General features: G+C 45.7%; 1 protein-coding gene across 1 annotated transcript in view; it reads left to right on the top strand.

Annotated features, from left to right (window-relative positions):
* Nucleotides 1-120: 120 nt before the first annotated feature.
* Nucleotides 121-14676, top strand: part of LOC115463327 (oocyte zinc finger protein XlCOF6-like) — a 40079-nt gene continuing 25523 nt past the window's right edge. Inside the window, exons 1-2 of the mRNA XM_030193735.1 lie at nucleotides 121-233; nucleotides 6419-6545. Coding sequence (XP_030049595.1) covers nucleotides 207-233; nucleotides 6419-6545 — 154 coding nt within the window. The 5' untranslated portion in view covers nucleotides 121-206. The remainder of the gene's footprint in view (nucleotides 234-6418; nucleotides 6546-14676) is intronic.

Genomic DNA, 14676 nt, shown 5'->3' with positions numbered 1-14676 from the left:
AGACTACGTTACCCAGCATCCAATGCAGGGCAATCCTCCTCTCCTGGGATATCACTTCCTCTTGGCCAGAACAAAGAGCTGGGCTGAAAATCATCTAAGAACACCAGAAGCTGAGAGCCAGCACTGACCCTGCAAAGCTACCAGGGGACGGTGCAGGGAGGGAAGGAACCAGGGCTGGAGCTGGTGCTGTGGAGAAGGGCAGGAGAATGGCTGCAGGGCTTTGTGCTCAGCAGGTAGGAGACTGGCAGGAGGTGGGCAGCAGGGGATGCAGTGCCAGGCAATGTCATGCAACCTCTGATACACACATGGTGCATGGAAAGTTCTTCTTCCTGGTTCCCCTCCCTTCACAGGGCTGCTGCTCCTGAGCCAGCAAAGAGGGAGCCAGGGCAGGAGAATGGCTGCAGGGCTTTGTGCTCAGCAGGTAGGAGACTGGCAGGAGGTGGGCAGCAGGGGATGCAGTGCCAGGCAATGTCATGCAACCTCTGATACACACATGGTGCATGGAAAGTTCTTCTTCCTGGTTCCCCTCCCTTCACAGGGGCTGGAAATGGTGCTGTGGAGAAGGGCAGGAGAATGGCTGCAGGGCTTTGTGCTCAGCAGGTAGGAGACTGGCAGGAGGTGGGCAGCAGGGGATGCAGTGCCAGGCAATGTCATGCAACCTCTGATACACACATGGTGCATGGAGCAAGCAGACGAAAAAGAAAGTTCTTCTTCCTGGTTCCCCTCCCTTCACAGGGCTGCTGCTCCTGAGCCGGGGCTGCAAATGGTGCTGTGGAGAAGGGCAGGAGAATGGCTGCAGGGCTTTGTGCTCAGCAGGTAGGAGACTGGCAGGAGGTGGGCAGCAGGGGATGCAGTGCCAGGCAATGTCATGCAACCTCTGATACACACATGGTGCATGGAGCAAGCAGACGAAAAAGAAAGTTCTTCTTCCTGGTTCCCCTCCCTTCACAGGGCTGGAAATGGTGCTGTGGAGAAGGGCAGGAGAATGGCTGCAGGGCTTTGTGCTCAGCAGGTAGGAGACTGGCAGGAGGTGGGCGGCAGGGGATGCAGTGCCAGGCAATGTCATGCAACCTCTGATACACACATGGTGCATGGAGCAAGCAGACGAAAAAGAAAGTTCTTCTTCCTGGTTCCCCTCCCTTCACAGGGGCTGGAGCTGGTGCTGTGGAGAAGGGCAGGAGAATGGCTGCAGGGCTTTGTGCTCAGCAGGTAGGAGAGTGGCAGGAGGTGGGCAGCAGGGGATGCAGTGCCAGGCAATGTCATGCAACCTCTGATACACACATGGTGCATGGAGCAAGCAGACGAAAAAGAAAGTTCTTCCTGGTTCCCCTCCCTTCACAGGGGCTGGAAATGGTGCTGTGGAGAAGGGCAGGAGAAGGGCTGCAGGGCTTTGTGCTCAGCAGGTAGGAGAATGGCAGGAGGTGGGCAGCAGGGGATGTAGTGCCAGGCAATGCCAGGCAGCCTCTGATACACAAGCAGAAGAAGAAAAGAGCCTGGCACTGCTCAATCCATTCTTGGGGCTCCAGAAAAGGAAGTTATTTTTAATTGCCTGCAGCCCCAGGTCTTTTTCCTGGTTCTTCTCTAATCAAACAGCCAATCGTCCAACTTGATGAGGCTCTCATGTCCCAATACTCAAAAGTAATCTCAGGCACTAGGGGCTGTTAGTGCAGGATTAGCAACCGCAAGTACCAGTGCAGAATGTTCAGAGACCTGGAGCACGAGACGAACAGCGCAGGTAGCATGCAAATGTAGTCAAGCTGGTGTAAATCAGATCATTTTGTATTCCTCCTCAATGCTCAGAAAATAGCGCCCAAAAACAAAACTACCTTTCCACTGCAAAAAAATAACTCCAGGTCGGAGCAGTCATTAAGGTGTTTTGAAGAGAGGATTTTTCAGGATTCTTTCTTCAAAATCTGGCAGTTTTGCTTGCTTTTGGATGAAGAAGGAAGCTTGTGCAAGCCCTTAAGCACTGGTCGTGAGAAACAAATATGCACGAGTCACAGCAAACCCAAAAGTGAAAGCACATATTGGCACCTATATAAGCGTCCAAGCTAAAAAAAACTATGTAAAATGTATTTATTTATTTATTTATTTATTTATTGCATTTGTATCCCACATTTTCCCACCCATTTGCAGGCTCAATGTGGCTTACAGAGTTTTGTTATGACATTATCATTCCAGGATATCAGATACAACTAGTAAAAAAAAAGGCCCGTTTCTGACACAAATGAAACGGGCGCTAGCAAGGTTTTCCTTGGAGTGTGTATGTTTGAGAGAGTGTCTGTGAGAGTGACTGTGTGAGAGAGAGAGTGAATGTGTGTGTGTGAGAGAGAGAGAGAGAGAGAGAGAGAGAGTGAGTCTGGGTGCGAGTGTGTCTGTGAGAATGAGAGTGTGTGCAAGTGTGTATGTGAGACAGTGTGAGAGAGAGAGAGTGTGTTTCACACAGATACAGTGTGTGCGAGAGAGAGAGAGAGTGTGTGTGAGACACAGACTCTCTGTGAGACTGAGTGTATGAGACCAAGAGAGTGTGTGAGTGACTGTGTGACACATAGAGAGTGAATGTGATACAGTGTGAGACATAGAGTGTGTGAGAGACAGTGAGTGAGAGAGAGAAAGACATTGACTGAGAGAGAGAGAGAGAGTGTGTGTGTGTGTGACAGAGATACCTCCCCTCCCTCTGGTGTCAGGCTCCCCCTCCTTCCCTCTCTCTGGTGTCAGGCCCCCCCTCCCTCCCTCTCTCTGGTGTCTGAGCGTTAACTGTGCAGGACGCTGAGCTCTGGCTGTGCTTCAAGGAACTGACCAATCCTATTTAATAGAATGCACCTCCAACATTCTGAAGCCGAGAAACCTCGTGTGGTTGGTCACTTCTGCTTGTGAGGAACCCGGAAGTACGTGACGTCAATTCAGGAGATTGGTACAGAGAGCAGGAATGCCTCAGCCATGCAGTCAGCTTCAGAATGTTGGAGGTGCCTTTTATTATATAGGAAAGGAACTGACCAATCCTATTTAATAGAATGCACCTCCAACATTCTGAAGCCGAGAAACCTCGTGTGGTTGGTCACTTCTGCTTGTGACGAACCCGGAAGTACATGATGTCAATTCAGGAGATGGATACAGAGAGCAGGAATGCCTCAGCCATGCAGTCAGCTTCAGAATGTTGGAGGTGCCTTTTATTATATAGGAGGATTAAGTAGTGTGCAGAGATTGAGTAAGGGAAGAAAGAGGAAGTGATTAGGCGGGTGAGTATAGAGGTGGACTTTCGTAGCTGGGTGGGTTGGTAAATGCTTATAGTTAGGCCGCAGAAATCTGTGCTTCTAAGTTCAGATTTTGCCAGGCGCCTGCACACACGAGCCGATCTTACAGCGGTACTCCTCCGCGCATGCGCTATCCTCCCACTGAAACTCTTCTGTGCAGCATGTGCCATGCGCTATCCTGCCAAATCCCCTGAATGCTATGAACGCGCCTATATTTGCATCTCATCGCTGAGTATTAGAGAGTTGGTCTTCTGAGCAGTTCCAGCGATATTTTTACGAGGCTGTTCGGAACAGCGCCAGAATTTTAAGCGTCAGGGCCTCAGTTTCTCCTTCCCGTGATCTCTTTAGATGACCCCCAAGGAGGTTAGCTTGAGAATAGGAGACGGCAAGAGCCTATCTGGCCCGTTATGTGGGCTGAAGCCAGTAGGCGGAGCTTGCCACCATTTTAGTTCACCCAAAGCAGTAGCAATAGAGACTATTAGAAATAATGGCCTGCCTATGCTTGGTCCATCTGTAAAAAGACTAAAACTGTCCCAGTTGGATAGGTAGTGCCTTAAAAGGTGGAGGATAAATGATTTATATGTTTACGTATTTGACAGCTTTTTTTATTTATTTGAAAGCTTCCCATATCTAGATATATATCATGAAATAACATTGAATATCACTAAAACAGTTAAAAAAAATTATTGTAGCTGGTAGAAAAATGAGCAGTAATAACTATTTTGTGCTCATTTTTCTACACTGTTCTTTCTATAAGATACGGTAATGTACGGCCAAATTTAAGTGAGACTATCCTGTTTCCTGATAGGTTCATCTTAACTGTTGTTGTTATCTGCTTTGGGAAGCCTGGTGTTATAAAGATGGAATATATTGTAACTAGCCGTTGAGCCCGTAAAAACGGGCTAGTATAGGACGGGGGGGGGGGGGGGGTTTGAAAGGCCCTTCTCCTCGCCGCTGCAAGCCCCCCCCCCCCCGCCACCAAGCTCACCGCTGCCCCCCCCCCCCCCCGGAGTCACCGCCACCCCTCCACCCGGGCCGGGCCCTCGCTTCGCTATTGAAACAGCGCGGGAACGCAGCACACAGCTCAGATGAGCTGCTGTCGGCCCTCCTTCTTCTCTGCCTGTCGGGACACAGGCAGGGAAGGAAGGCCAACAGCAGCTCAGCTGAGCTGTGTGCTGCGTTGGCGCTGTTTCTATAGCGGAGCGAGAGCCCGGGTGGAGGGTGGGTGGCGGCGACCTTGGGGGGGGGGAGCGGTAGCGATGGCGGTTTCGTCCCTCCCCTTGCGCAGTAGAGACCCTCTCTGTCCTGCCCCGTCATCACGTATTGACGCGGGGGCAGGACAGAGAGGGTCTTTACTGCGCATTTGCGAGTGAGTTCGGTCACTCGCCGTTTATATGTTTGATTAAATGGAAGTAAAATTAAACTGCTTTCTTTGAGGCACATGGAATCACATCTTCATCTGTTTAGTAGAAGTTTACATTATAGATACACAAATGGATTATTTTGTTTTTGAGCACGTTTCAGGGACAAGTGGTTTTGTAAGTGAAAATAATCAAAATAAACTATTTTGTTTCATGCAGATTTCTCATTTGTTTAAACATAACTAAAATGGATTATAAGCCACTAGTTCAGTGCATTGGTTTTCTTATATTTTGTTCTTGTGATGACTTATACTGTTTCAAAACTGAAAAAATCTTCTCTCTTCTTTCTGGGGGATAATAAAAGGAACTCATTGTGAACGTTATCCACCCTAAAAGGTTGTTTTGTGGCTGTACATGAGGAAGTGTGATATTTTGGGGGTTTTTTTTGCTACATATGTACCCTGCGCTTTCCCACTCATGGCAGGCTCAATGCGGCTTACATGAGGCAATGGAGGGTTAAGTGACTTGCCCAGAGTCCCACTAGCAACATTCCATGTAGAAGTCGGCCCTTGCAGATCACCAATGTGGCCGCACAGGCTTCTGCTTCTGTGAGTGTACGTGCAGGACGTCAGACTCACAGAAACAGAAGCCTGCGCAGCCTTCTACATGGAATGTTGCTAGTGGAATAGCAACATTCCACGTAGAATCTCCAATAGTATCTATTTTATTTTTGTTACATTTGTACCCTGCGCTTTCCCAATCATGGCAGGCTCAATGCGGCTTACATGGGGGAATGGAGGGTTAAGTGACTTGTCCAGTCACAAGGAGCTGCCTGTGCCTGAAGTGGGAATCGAACTCACTTCCTCATTTTGAAAGGAGGAATTGTTTAATTGCTCTGTTACAGCAGCTGGAGTGGGTTGGGGGGGGTGGGCAGAGGACCAGGCTTATTTCTTTGGAATCCCTGCTCCAATTTGGCCCGTTTTCAAACCTGATATATCTTTTTACCAGGTTTACCTACAGCCAAACCTCGTCCTGTTCCATTAAGTTTTTTCTGCTTCAGAAGCTGAAACTCCTGCTCGTATAGAAATACATTGGACCTATTTTTTTTGAGGGGGGGGGGTTATTTCTGTAGAACCCCTGGTCCAGTTTTGCCTGTTTTTACTGGTTTTCACACTGCGACCAGTTTTATCCCATGCCTTTAAATGTTGGGAGAGTTATTTTACCCACAGACGGACAGATAATCTCAAACTTTTTTATGTTATAATTTTTACCAACTTCTAACCAGCCTTTCAGATATTTTTTAATCATATGGATATTAATATTGAAAAGATACAAAAATCTAGATATTGTCTTAATCCCCAGATAGAAAAAAGTCTTGATTACCAAACATTACTTAAAGTTTTGATTTATTTGATAAGCAGATACACCATTATATTTAAATAACGTCTTTATTACCCTTGGTGCCAGTTTCTCAAGGTTAGTCAAACAAGTCAGACGTTGACAGTGTATAATGGAGATTTCTGTGTAGTTTATTGACATTTTTCACCAAATATCAGCAGACGACAAATTCAAATCTATTCAAGTAAAGGTTCAATTGCTGAACTGAAGAATAACAGAGAAAGAGGACAGATCTGGTGTCCACAGTCAAAACTGAGTCTAGGGACAAACCCAGGGGAAGAAGTCTGACAGTTCCTGGCAACCCGTCTTCCATCCTTAAATGTTAAGAGAATGAAGCCAGCTGAAATCTAATGCTTTCGGAGCACCTCTGCCTGTCCCTGAGTGTGTTTCTGGTTTGTATTTCAGATGCGGGTGGCATTCGAGGACATCGCTGTCTCTTTCTCCCAGGAGGAGTGGGAGTATTTAGATGAAGGGCAGAAGGAGCTTTACAGGGAGGTGATGAAGGAGAATTATGAGACCCTGATCTCTCTGGGTAAGGACTGTATTTATCTGCATTTTCAGTAGACAGCATCTGATTTATGAAAAAGAATTTGATACATTTTTCTGTAGCTCCTCCACTCCAGAAACTTCTACGTATGATCAGGATCTGTCTGGGCTCTGCTTTCAATCTTAAGATGACAGTGCGAGGCCAGGACTGAGTGACCATAAGACTATCCAGTGTTCCCCATGTGATTCTTCCCCTTTGAATCAGATACAGATCCTTCTCTAGCTCTTGTAACAGGACTGAAATAAGGGGCAGAGCAGCTGAAATTCTGAAGCAGCCTTTGAGATCAATAAAAGATCTATCAATGTGTCTCTATCGACCTTTCCTTAGCTTATAATACTGTCTGGCACCGTGAGCTGCTGCTGAAGCTGCTGAATTGTCTCCAGGATTGATAAATGATAAGAGTGATACAAGAAATCATCACCCACTGCTGGTCCCATGTTCTAATTAGAGGGAAAGAGCAGATCAGGACCTTAAAAACTATGTCCTTCAAGAATCGGCCTTGGTTCCTGCTCTTTTAAACCGTGAAACTGCTGGTCTTTGGAGGATTTACAGCAGTCTCTAGAGAGAAATATTAAGGTCAGGGCTCCTGGTCTCCTCTGATACCCTGAGAAGGGCCAAAAAATCAGAACCTTTCCACTGAAACGGCCGGGGTGGAACCAAGCTCTTTCCCTCCTTTCTCCATGAATGATCCTCCTTCTCATCTCCCAGTACCAGAAAGACTCAAGCCGGCCAATATTGAAATCGCGGGAGGCAGCCCTTATAAGTGCTACGATCAGCGTTGACCCGGATATTCAATGCTGGGCCATTTCTGGTGAACGATATTGAATGTCCGGCTCAAACAATTTCAAATTATAAAAACTCTCCTAAATACTGATCCAGTAACTTCATCATCTTCAAACCGTCCTTCTGCTGACCAATTAGCTAAGTATTTCAACGACAAAATCATTAATCTTCGCAAGTCGATTTCCCAGTTTACTTCCACTGTAGACACCTTTCTTGATGAACTGGACCCTGGCTCAGTTGAAGTACCGGCTGACCGATATTGGACCACTTTCACCCTCCTTACTAATGAAGAAGTCTCCAAAACCATCTCTAAACTCTCCAGGTCTTATTGCCAAATTAACCCTTGTCCCAACTACCTTCTGAAAAGCACTCCAATGTGTTTCATCGCTGATCTCACCACTCACTTAAATTTCCTACTCCAACGAGGATCCTTTCCCACCAGTCATGGTAATATATTACTAACCAACTATCTAACAATAGGGAATGTATTCAAAACCAGAGTCAGTTTAAACAAATAGCTACATAAGACTCCAGAACATATCAAAAACCTTTTTTTATTGACAATTAATGTCAATCAACCATACAAAACAACATGAAATACACACTTACTTCACTCAAACACGTGCATACTCCAGCCACCCATCAGTATTCATGATAATAGTACACAGCGCTATACAAATCTCACAAGGTGCAGCAAATTATTGCCAACAAATACATTATAAACATGTCAACTTAAAACTTGTCGACTTGATCAAAGAGTCCACAGTCCACGCTAGTTCTATAAATTTGAACCTGCGTGTGCTCTATATCAGTTGTCCTGTAGTTGACTAAAACGAGCTTAATACAATGTTGCACCATATGCGTATACTGTATGAATATTCTTCAGGCTGCAATAATGTTCCAAATTGATGAAAAATATCGCTGAGAATACCCAAAACCCAAAATTGGGTTGGCTGGGGACATGCATCCGTAATTGTAAACATCAAACCGCCGGTTCCCCGATGCTGATTGGTATTTCGTTCTCCTTCCTCAGGAGGAACCAAAGCTGTAACAATATTATTACACATCAACCGCTACACTTTTATCTTTTATTTTAATCAAGCATTGTAAATCAACATATTAAAGTGTACTTACAGATAATCCTATATCAGGCTGCACGCCTACGTGGTAGTCGGCCGGGCTTCCGCCCGAGAATCGCACCACTGGAAACTATTGTACGCCAGCCCCATAATCTCATTATTTAAATACTAAGGGACCCTTGCGTAAAAGCATGCACGCAACATTACGGATACGTCACACCCACTCAACCTCCAAATTGAGGCCGTGCGGTGTTACCGTACCCCATGTATAAATATATCGCTACTCAAGTAAAAGTAAACGAGCGCTGATGTCCCCGCTTCTATTGGTAGGTGAAATCTAAGACAATACAACACACTGGAGCTGGTCAATAGTATGGTTGTATCGCTGCCAATGGGACACCAACGGATTCTCCCTTTTACCTAATCGTAAATTGCTAACATGCTCTGCCAACCGGTTCTTTAGCTGTCTGTTTGTGTGTCCTATGTAATATAATGCACATGGGCACCAAATGCAATAAACAACACATTCACTAATGCATGTAGTGTTATATCTTTAAAAAAATTGTCTATCACTATGTGGGATGTCAATCACACTGGTGTCCACAGAATGGCAGCAATATACACATTTACCACACGGGGAATGTCTACCCATGTTACTATACTGTTTAGAACGTTTGAGCAGCTCCCTTATGGGAAGAGGGGGGCTGTGAAGGGAGAGAAAGGGAGGGCTGAGGGGTAAGAGGGGGGGCTATGGAGGGAGAGAAAGGGAGGGCTGAGGGGAAGAGGGGGGGCTATGGAGGGAGAGAAAGGGAGGGCTGAGGGGAAGAGGGGGGGCTGTGGAGGGAGAGAAAGGGAGGGCTGAGGGGAAGAGGGGGGCTGTGGAGGGAGAGAAAGGGAGGGCTGAGGGGTAGAGAAAGGGAGGGCTGAGGGGGAAGAGGGGGGCTTTGTAGGGAGAGAAAGGGAGGGCTACGGGGGATAGGGGAGGGGTAGAGGAGGGAGAGGAAGGGAGGGGCGGCGGGGGATAGGGGAGGGGTAGAGGAGGGAGAGGAAGGGAGGGCTGCTGTGGAAGAGGGGGGCTGTGGAGGGAGAGAAAGGGAGGGCTGAGGGGGAAGAGGGGGGCTGTGGAGGGAGAGGAAGGGAGGGCCGAGAGGGAAGAGGGGGGGCTATGGAGGGAGAGAAAGGGAGGGCTGAGGGGAAGAGGGGGGCTGTGGAGGGAGAGAAAGGGAGGGCTGAGGGAGAAGAGGGGGGGCTATGGAGGGAGAGGAAGGGAGGGCTGAGGGGGAAGAGGGGGGCTATGGAGGGAGAGAAAGGGAGGGCTGAGGGGGAAGAGAAAGGGAGGGCTGAGGGGGAAGGGGGGCTGATGGGGGATAGGAAGGAGGGGGTAGAGGTGGAGTATGGGGTGGGGTTAATGCATCCGGGGTGCGCAGTGGCAGGGTGAGATCAGGACCAAAGGACACCTGACCTGCTGTTACCTGGCGTGCCAGGTCATCAGCTAAATTGCTGTTATTAGGGTATTGGATGAGTGATCTTTATAATATAGATCAAGCATAAAGGAGTCTAGAATTTGGGCATGAAAAAGTGCAGTGCATTTTAAAATATTCCTCTGTCCTGTAATTCAGCAGCTGTGAAACAGAAAATAGTTAATTTGTAGGCAGACGAATCTGCGCTTGCGAACAGAAAGACAGTTCATAAATCTTTACACACACAGTGACGTCGGAGAGAAAATGGAAGGGAAAGAATTTCCTTTAAAGTTCTCCGGTAGCAGAAAATACAAATATAAATCAAAAGAGAGTTGAACAGAAAGCAGTAAACGGTGGGAATTTATTAAAAATCAAAAGTGAGAAATAATGAGTTTTATCTTGTCAGCGGCATTGCTTATCTTTAAAAGTTTAAAGAAAACTGTTCAGTGCTACAGACAAGTATTATAGACAAGTAGCAGAAGAAAATACAGCTGTTAATCAAAAGAAAGTTAGTCAGAAGACAGTGAACAGTGAGACTTCATTATTCAGATGTGTGAAATAAAGGAAAAAATAAACAGAGGATCACATTTTTTCTTTTTTCCCTTTTTGTTTCCAGTCTGTGACTAACAAGGTAAGGAAAAAAGTAACAGAATAGATAACTCTATCTGTAAACCACTAGTTTGCGGGAGTTCATAGTGAATGTTTAAAGAACCAGGCTAGGGCTTCCGGTGGCTTTAGGGGGAAGCGCCGTAGAATTCTGTCTCAATCAAGTAATAAAGTTTTGGAAGTAGCAGCACTTCTGCTAGGGGAGGGGGAGGGAGAAGAGTACTCAGCATAACCTTGAAGTACAGAAAAATGAAACTGTCAGGCTTTCCCAGTGTGAGCGTTTACACACAAAAAAGCAGAGATGCAGCTTTAAGCATGAAGCACAGAAGAATGCATTTGTAGGTCTGAGTAACTCGGGCTCAAACCAGAGGGACACAAGACCATTCTGTTGTATTTTTTTCTCTAAGAATGAGTTGCACAATATATTTAAAAAGTTAGCCAAAAACAAATCTATTACAGGGGATTCTGGAGTTAAAAAGCCTGATGAACTGGGACCATTTTATTCCTAAGTAAATATCAGATAAAGTAATGGCATTAAAGCAGGGCATGTCAGCACAAGATAAGGTCAAAAAAACATATATGGATAATACAGTAATTCAAGACAGTGTAGGAAGTAACCACTATTTAGAATTAAGTCAGAAGAGACAGTAGGACTACTAAAACTAGAACATTACCAAACACACTCAGGATAACTTCTAATCTTTAATCTAATAGTTTAAGCATTGTTCTTCACAATAGTACAGTTGAGCAAAGTGATTATAGGGTCCAAATAATTTGCTCAGGTACGGTCCATGCCTAGTTATTGAGAATGGCTTTGGTCCAGGTTCCACAAAGGGAATGATTGCTGGACAGGGGGATTATTACGCCGGGCATGCTTATGAAAAGACTGTCGACATATGGCAGAAAAATGGCCCAACCTATGACAGCGCCCACACCTAATATGCTCGCCACAATCTAGGCTGACAACTCCTGGTTGTCGCAAGACATTGGGAGCTTTGTCTATTTTGTCAAGGGTAGACACAGAGTTAATTTGTAACTGACCTAGATTAGCATTGCCCGAAGTGATAGGGAGTGACAAGGGGTTCACTGGTGTAGATGGCTGTTTAAATTCTACTGTTTTAGAGGGTTGTTTAAAGGTGACAGATCTCGGGACTGAAGGGCGGGTCTGGAGCCGGGATTCTGGTCCAGAGCTAGAAGGGATTGCAGTAGTAGGGACACTTGGCAGGGGTAGAGGTTGAGGAAGAACGGATATAACAGCACCTGGGATGACAGGTTGAAGGATAATAGGGATAGCAGCACCTGCAACTGTGGTGGCGGCACCTGGAACAATGGTTGGAGGAATGGCAGGGATGGCAGCACCTGGATCAGTGGGCTGGGGGATGGCAGGGGCAACAGCACCTGGAATCATGGGTCCTGGACCGGAAGGAACAGGGACAGGTGACAGATCTACCGTACCGGAGATCTGTACAGATGTGGGCTTGTTCAGAGTGATGGGATGGGTGGGGGGAAGTGGAGGTGTGGGATTAAGAAGGTGGGGTGGTATGGGCGTATATCCAACGGCAGTGCCACAATTTAAAAGTTTGTTGGAAAGACCTGGCTCATATAGAGGCGGAGTCCCCTCATATGAAGGTACAGCCATGGGTGCAGTGTCATCCAAAGGTGGATGTGCTGGGCTTTGGGTGTTGAGCAGAGGATTAGAATTACCTTCTTGCTCCCCAATAAGAATAAATTTGTCTATGGCATTGAGATTTTTATCTCTGGACTTCACTTTTTTATGGGAGTTGTTGTAAGCAATTAAACCACGTAATTTGGCAGGTTCAAAAAAGCTGGACACGGGCCAATCAAGGGTCTTATCCTTGGCATTCCAAACTTTGAACCATTTCTTACAGATACAGGTGAGAGCCTTTGTTTCATTCTGGAAGAACTTTAGAATTGTGTCTAAGGGCTTGGGCTTGGTCATAGTCAGAAAAGTATATGGCACAAAGGGTGGTACAACTGGTGTTGTGTAATTATGTGCTTAACTTTATTACAGTGTGAAAGGGGTTTAATAGACTGACTAAATCTTCATTAGAAATTGATTCCAACAAAAATGAAGTGAATTTTATACTTACCTGTCTTCAGAACTTTCCAGTGTGCAGGGATACTTCACAAAAGGGAAGGAAACCTGTGAATAAGTCTAAGTAAAAAGAAAAGGTTGCCTAGGGCAATTTCATAAAGGTACAATTATAGCTCAACCGGTCAAAAACAAAAAAGAAAATTACAATGTGCACGCAAACAAAAAATCCTCAATATGTGTTTGTAATAGTCAAGGTACTTAGCAAAACCCCGCGGTCTAAACCTGGCCCATCAATTAGTGCGTCCACTTATTGAGAGTACACTCAGGATCCATTACAAGACACTTAAGACAGGGTGGCTAAAGGTTACCTGTATTACAAAAAAAACCGCGGTTCACCAGGAACCGGAAGAAAAAAAAAAAAAACCCTCAACCTCTGTCAGGAGATCGGACAAAAAAACAACAAACCCTCAGTTACTCTGAACTGGACAAACTCTCGGTCACGCTAGACCGTGGAAAAGAAGCAAACCCTCAGTTACTCTGAACTGGACAAACTCTCGGTCACGCTAGACCGGGGAAAAGAAGAACCCTCAGTTCCTCAGAACTGGACCCTCAGTGTCACTGGACTTGACCCTCAGTTTCACTGGACTGGACCCTCAGTCTCTCTGGACTGGACCCTCAGCCTCTCTGGACTGGACAAACTCTCGGTCACGGTAGACCGGGGAAAAGAAGAACCCTCAGTTCCACACCTAGAACTGGAATAACCCTCAGTCAATTTAGACTGGAATACAAAAATATCCCTCAGTATTAAACTGGAACTCTTGGTCACCTTGACCAATATAAAACCTCTCGGCAAACTGTAGACCGGTGAACATAAAAAAAACCTATTTAAAAAAAACGTAATGGTCAGCTAAAATTATAGTACCTGAATAAGGGCAACCCCAAAAAACCACTTGTTAGTATTCACAATAAAAAATTAATCTGGGGGACAATTTGGAAAGTACCCCATATAGAGGCACCTAGATAATCAATTCTATATATTCACAACGGGCTGGAACAGTAAGGATAAAACTACTTTTAAAATCAGCGTGGCTATGCTGCTTCAGCAGGACTGAATTGGTAAGCAAGCTAGGATTGGCAGCCTTCCCAGAAACAAGAAACCCTGAAAACAAAGTAATATCGGTGCCCAATATTAAAGATGCCCAGATTTAAAGGTGGCAGATTTAAAGAGAGACCCTAAGAGAAACCCACAGCTGTGCACAAGGACAGTAAAAAGTGTGTTTGAAATCAGCGTGTCTATCCTGCTTCAGTGAGTGTCTTTAGACAGCACAAGCAGGGCTGAATCGGTAAACAATGTATGGTTGGCCACTTGCCCAGAAACAAGACAAAGAAAATGTACTGTGCAATGGCCAGTCTCAAAAAATTGTCCTGCACAAAGCCCAAAACCCTCAAAAGTACCTTGGTAGAGGTTAGAAGGTGCTTCTTACTCCCTTTATTAGTACTGGGGAAAGCGCAGCAACCCACAGACTGTAAGAAGTCCGGAACCTGCACAAAGGGTGGGGTCAGTCTCCAGTAATTGGAAACGGCTAACTAAAAAAAATTAACCCAGCTAAAGGTGGTAATTTGGGACCGCAGCCAGGGGAAGGCTGTTTGTGTATCAGAAAGTGCTGCCGAAGGAGGCAGACTGAAAATCTAGAGATAGGGAATCATAAATCTCATCGGCGTTAAGGGAAGGACCCTTGCATAAGTCCACCGTCGAGAATATGTTGAAAAAAAAAAAGTTGTACCAGTTTTGAGAAATGAAACCGGAGTTGAAAGATATGAAAAAGATAAGAGAGGGAATTAGTTAGACGGATTTAGGAGCAATACAGTTGACAGAGGACAGACAGCGAGAGGTTAAAAAGAATACCTGTGTAAATGACTGTTTAACTTGTACCACTTCAGCATAGAACAGGGACAAAAAAACGAACGGAAAAGGGGGAAGAAAAAATCACTTTCTGAGCTTTTAAAAGTAAACTGTAGAGCCTCCTCTGCCGAAGCAGTGCTGGACTGATAAGGCAGCTAAAGTGGGCAAGCTTCCCAGATTCTCATGTCTTTGAGATAGTGAACTACAGCACTTGTTAGGGAAAACTTTT

The sequence above is a fragment of the Microcaecilia unicolor genome, chromosome 1, assembly GCF_901765095.1.
Source record: "Microcaecilia unicolor chromosome 1, aMicUni1.1, whole genome shotgun sequence".
In the NCBI taxonomy this organism is placed as follows: Eukaryota; Metazoa; Chordata; class Amphibia; order Gymnophiona; family Siphonopidae; genus Microcaecilia; species Microcaecilia unicolor.
This window is presented reverse-complemented; position numbering and strand designations above follow the sequence as displayed.